Genomic DNA, 6,372 nt, shown 5'->3' with positions numbered 1-6,372 from the left:
TTCCGCTTTTTTGACCGAATCCTTAAATTAATCAATCGAATTATTCCGAATAATTCTCCGCCCGAATAATTCCCGAATCCGAATTTGCTAACTATGGTCCTAACTTGCCCTCAGGACTAGGGTATCTCAGCTCAAGCCCTATTCGGGCACTGGCTGACAAGACAAACTCGCACCCATAAGTGATCACTACTTTATTAGTTAGTACTAAAAAAGAATAAAAGAAATGCAATATGATATTGTCACACCCCACCTCCAGAAATCAAGGCTGTGTGACTTGGACACCATTCGGTGGCCAGCGCATGGATGCAATATTTTAACAATACACAACATGCAAAATAATGTAACAAAATCACATAACTTAATTAGAATCATTTTATAGTTACAAGTTGATGAACTCCTAAATGATACCATAGTTAGTATATACCTTGTTTTTGAGCTCACCATCAATAATTACAATATTATAACAAACAAGATAATTACACAAAAAGAATAAAAAAATTATGAGATGATAGACATCATCCCAAAAGATGCCCAAAGGCACAACTCTCGCAGCCACAGTCCTATTCGTGCTCCACATACTCTTGTGTACACGATTCACCAACTATACTGATTGGAGCCTCGCTCAACTCTGGTTCCTGTGCACTCTAAATTAACATCTAAAAGGGAGAAAACAACATGGGATGAGCTTCACAAGCCCAGTGAGTGTGGGGGTATACAAGCACACACACACACACACACACACACACACACACACACCCTAATATCGATGCCATGCTATGCTCAAGCAAGTCCACTAATGTAGCATGAGCTCATTTTAGTTGATAACATAGGCAATCACACTAAGTCCAATAGAGTTGTTTGAGTGCTACGCAACATAGGTATGAGCCCTGAAGTTAAAGAGCTTGTCGCAAGTAAACACAAATAGGATATTAGACAATTTGGCATGAACATCATCACCCATAGTTTTTTTTTTTGTTTTTTCGTTTTGTTTTTCTGTTTTCTGTTTGGTTTTTTTTATTATTTTTATTATTTTTTATATAATATATATATATATATATATATGCTAAATCAATTATCGGAGATGAGCATTTTGATTATATGGGAATTTCATATGTTTATTCTTTTTTTCTTTTTTTGGGTAGGAAATTTCACATGTTTATCCCTATGTTGTGTTTGGTTGCAAGGAAAAATAAATATAAAGGAACTGAAAATTTTTCAAACTAAGAAGGAAACTTTTGTAATTATTATCTAAAATGATTCTATAAACGACTTAAATTTCTTACTGTAATTAGTAATTATATTAGTAAGATGTAAATTTTATTTTATTTTTCAAATCCAAGGAATTCAGATGCAAAATAAAGTGAAATTTAATAATCAAATATGTAATAATTTGGAGTTAGTGACAGAATGATGTGGATAATGATTATAAAAGTTTTCTTCTCTGGTTTGAAAGTTTTCACTTATTTTCTTTTTAATTTCTCTTATAAACAAACAAACGTATTTTCAATCCCCACTACGAACACGTTATATAATTGTTAAAAAAAAAAAAAAATTCCCAAACAAAAAATAAAGTACTTCATTATGGTTTGAATCCAAATAGCTGATCCACTACTAACTACTAAGTATCATTTGAAATTCATTGAACTTCTTGTTATGATCCAAATTCAAAATTACGCATAATCATACTTACTATTTGAGAATTTTGATCCTCTCCAACCTGATCAACATTTCAATTAGATCACACACCATCAATATGGTGTGGTCCCAAAGGCCAAATGGGAGAATTGAGAAAGGGAGAAAATGTAGGAGCAGGAATACTTCACCAAAATATTTGGAGCATTGCCCACAGTTTGTGTAAAGTTGAAAAAGATCGAATTCCAATGAGTCGTAGGGTATACTCCAAAAAAAAATTGACTATTACTTGCTGGCAGCCAAAAAAAAGAATAATTCACTTTCTTCTAAAATTCCCAAATATCCTCCTCGATTTTAGTATTTTCCAAAGTACCCTCTAGGATTCCATTTCTTTGACCACCATGGTGTTGCAATTACTTGGCTGCAAACCGGACAACTGTTCAGTTTCCTTCGATATACTCTAGTCTAAACAAGACCCCACCACACCCTTCATTTTCTCCTCATCAAAAGCTTCAATTTCATTGGCCAAAACCCAAAAATCCTCTCTCTCTCTCTCACACACACACACACCTAACCCTCACTTTTTTTTTGGTAAATACGGAACCCTCACTAAGCCACACAAACTCGAATAAAATCTCCAACGACACGTACACATGTCACATACCATACAAAACAACACTACTGACGTGTAAACTAACACCCCACCCATTCTCTTTTCTCGCTCTCTTTCCCACATATAAGGTCCTTCTCCCCTCTAATCCTAAATCCTCCCTTCATGAACATCACCCAGAAGTAGAAGTAAGATTAGAAGAAGGAAGGAAGCAGAACCAGAATTCTCTGATTCACCAGACAGGCAACCATCACGAAACATGAGTGAGCAGAAGAATTCTACTGAATCCGACGACCAAGTTGCTGCCTCTGCCGCTGCTGCCGCTGCTGCTGCTGCTGCTGCAAGTAGTACTACTACTCCCTCAAAACAACAGCCGAAAATCGCCGGAGATTCAAATGAGTACAAAAAGCAGCAAAAGCCGCCGCCGGAGGCTGACGATGACGACGGAGTTATTGAATTAAAAGATAAAGAGTCTGGAAAGAAAATACAAGTTGAATTGCAAGACCAGTCGTCGTCCCCCTCAACTAATGATGATATTGAAAAGGAAGCAGCTGCCGATATTTATAATAATTCAGATGGAAAAGGAGATGAGGATGAATCTGGACGTGAGAGACTAAAGAGACATCATAAGGAAGTAGCAGGTCGAGTATGGATACCAGAGAAATGGGGTAAGGAGGAGCTTCTCAAGGATTGGATCGATTGTTCTGCCTTCAATGCTTCCCTGGTTCCCACTGGAATCATGTCTGCCAGAGCTGCTTTAATCCAGGAAGGACCACCACCGAAATTCAGGTGGAATTAAGTATATATGTATATATAGAGATAATAAAGTTAGCTTAAGATGATACGACTACCTTTTGCCTTTTGTCAATCTCATTCATCTGTCCCTTACCTTTAAATAATAATAGAAAAGAAACGTATATGGTGCTTTGATGCTTGGTAAGTAACGTTTTGAACTCATCTACATGACATAACACTGCTATTGGAAATCAAGGTGAAGGTGATCCTCACCATTTGTTTTGGGTTTAATTCTTCATTTCCCCTTGGAACTGTTCCATGAAGGATTTGATAATTTGGTATTTGTTGTTAGGGCAGTCAAGAGTCAATGTGTTGCAAGGTTTGAGCCAAATCTGTCAAACCCCAATTCTAGTAGACCCAACTTACCATTAGGATTACCGGCGGTGTGAGAAGACACGTACCTGTCTTACAAACCTACCAGGATCTTTGATAGCAGTACCTTAACATTTTCACTATCTCACATCACAAACCAACATAAACAGCAGAATCAGAGTATAGTAGCGGAATCATAAATAAAATGAGGAAATGTCTAATGATAATATAATAGCAATATCCGAATTATTCTGTTACATTCATCCATGACATATAATATAATCTCGAAAATATACAATCCACAGTTATACCGAAAAGTATCAAAGTATGATGTACACTCTCATGGTGTGACGTAAGCATAGTGGTCGCAAGCACAATCCTGATCGTGCTCCTTTACTTCTGGCATCCACCAGTCGCTCACACTATACTCTGACCCAGAAGATACTGGGTCACACGCCATTGGCACCGTAGTACCTGCATCATCATCTAAAAGGGGTGTATACGTTGGGGTGAGCTTTCCAACTCGCTCAGTGAGGGTTAGGGTCAAGCACATCCAAGCAAGACAATAGCAATAATAATTTATCATGTATGATTGCAAAAATTAAATACATAGTCCATGATGCTCGTGATGCAGTTCATTTATTTATTATCCACCGAACAATACAAACTAAGTCTGGTAAATGCTACTACGACGCATTAGGCTGTATCCTTCGTCTCGAAACTGCCATCAACTATGCAAGGATACAAATCCTAGCCGTGAATAGTAGCCTGCCGGTCCCAATGTGCTTCCATGGGTCACTCAGCAAATCCCTGATAACCCCCTCCTGGAAGTCACAACATTGGTACATCATCGGCCACGCCGGACAAGTTCCTACCCTTGATAACAATCGCATCGTACCATGGGTATGGCATTCCTGAAAGGCACATCAAACATACCACAATGGGTTATCCAACACCTCAACCCCTAATGACAAGGGTTTATAGCATAGGGAGTGATATCTAACCACATATACGCTACACGCCTTCATAGTGATACAGTTAGTATGAATCACACGATACCGGCAAAACTTGGTCACAAAGTGTAATCCATCTCCAAATACAGTCCTGGGTACACAATACCAATGAGACCTTGGCCACAAAGTAAAACCTGAGACCATTTACCTAATCTAGCATACATATCATAGTTGAGTATGGACTACACAACACCGGGACCAATCATCAGCCACAAAGCGCATCTATTTGCAAATGCAGTCACGGGGTACACAATACCAGTGAGACCTTGGCCACAAAGTGTAACCCACGACTACAACTAACTCTAATGCATATAATCAATGCATGAATGCAACATACATACGGTAATCACGGCACCGGTACCACCTCGGACACATCGGATTCTGTCTCACACACACAACCAAACACAAGGCAATCATGGTACCGATAACACCTCGGCCACACCAGATCCTATCATACATCTCCATACAATTTATATTATGATCGTAAAATGACAATGTAACATATCATCATCATATTTGAGCAATTAAAATTAAACATATAATTCTAAGAATGTGAGCAATTTAATAATAATAAACATTTCAAAATAAACACAATCCATCCCTCACTTGGTTTACGATCGGGTGTGTTCGGGTTCAAGTACGACCACCGATCGATCAAATCAATTCTGGCTCAGGGCATGTGCGCGTCACTGTCCTAGACACAAAGGGAATAGTACATTAATATGCGTTGGGAATATCAGGAGGGACACACATAGGTCACCCCCAAAGGGTACAGACACTGTCCCCGAGTGACAATATTGTCGTTGGAAACACCCATCGGAAACAGGGCATTTCCACCGTAAATATCAATCCTATTTCTAGTGGAGAAGATAGAGAGCACATAAGGCTCATATGTCCACCGAAAACAACCCACCAGAAACAGCTACAGTGTTTCCTGTGCCATATTTCGGATGGTAATACAGAAAGGTCCAACTCGAATTGGGGCTTTTCGGCTCGGGTCCGATCGCTGGGATTTATGCCGTGGAGTTTGTAGGGGATGTTCCTAGCGTCATTTGAAGACAAGAAAATCCTAATTCCACCCAGCTATTTGGGAGAAACATCGATCGAATGATCAAAACCCTAGTTGGTCTTTTGGTAAAACACATTGCCGGAGCTTACCAGGTTTGGTTCGAGCTCGACAACATCACTGGGAGGGTAGAACAAGCATTCTACAACATTAACATGGTTTTTACACCAAGATTCCATCCATACCTAGCTTTTTCTAGGTCGAAATGAAGAGAGAGAGTGGTGGAAGTGAGTTTACTTACCTTTGGCAACGATTCTGGCAACTTAGCGGCAGCCGACACCAAGGTAAGTCTCACACCCCGTTCACCGGTTAACCAAACCTGCTAGGATCATCTGATACAGTACCCAACCACAGCATACACACATCTAAGATAAACATTCAAAAGTTCAGCGGAAGACTTAATTGACCTGTAAATACCCCCAATATACTTGATACCCAAATTGTAGTATATATATAATTACATGTGGGCCCGCAGGCATGATATTTACACAAAAAGAATAACAATTCACGTATTAAGTACACAAAAAGGGGTCAACAAAAGAATAAAAAAGTATAACCCTGCACGGCGTCAATACTGCGGTTCCGCAGCACAACCCTTGCACAAGCAGTCCGAGCTGTGCTCACACTCAAAAGAATAACTGTAATACCCCACTTCTTAAACCTGGTCTGATTTCGCGGTTGAACCGGTTTAACCATGCAGGAACCGAGCCAGAGGAAATTAGAGCGGGTTCCTTATGGGCTATGATGGCACGGGTGACCTTAAACACCGGCTGGCCCGACAAGTCCGAGCCAGTGCCAGAAGAGACGGGAGTGCCCAAACAGTGTACGTGCACCTACCATAAGGCTATGTACGGATAAAACAGGTATTATATCCATATTTTAAGGTATATACGTATGCTACATCGTATGCCTGGGGTGGGGTTCGCGCCGAGGTCCGAACCCGA

The 6,372-nt window shown here is 39.7% G+C and overlaps 1 protein-coding gene across 1 annotated transcript; it reads left to right on the top strand.

Moving 5' to 3' along the window:
* The first annotated feature begins 2,384 nt into the window (after positions 1-2,384).
* On the top strand, positions 2,385-3,182 carry LOC122067336. Its single transcript, XM_042631165.1, has one exon. The coding sequence runs from the start codon at positions 2,502-2,504 to the stop codon at positions 3,039-3,041; it is 540 nt and encodes a 179-aa protein (XP_042487099.1). The 5' UTR covers positions 2,385-2,501; the 3' UTR covers positions 3,042-3,182.
* The last annotated feature ends 3,190 nt before the right edge of the window (positions 3,183-6,372 follow it).

The sequence above is a fragment of the Macadamia integrifolia genome, unplaced genomic scaffold (genome assembly GCF_013358625.1).
Source record: "Macadamia integrifolia cultivar HAES 741 unplaced genomic scaffold, SCU_Mint_v3 scaffold2846, whole genome shotgun sequence".
Taxonomy (NCBI): domain Eukaryota; kingdom Viridiplantae; phylum Streptophyta; class Magnoliopsida; order Proteales; family Proteaceae; genus Macadamia; species Macadamia integrifolia.
The sequence above is the reverse complement of the archived record's forward strand: the minus strand, read 5'-3'. Positions and strand labels throughout refer to the sequence as shown.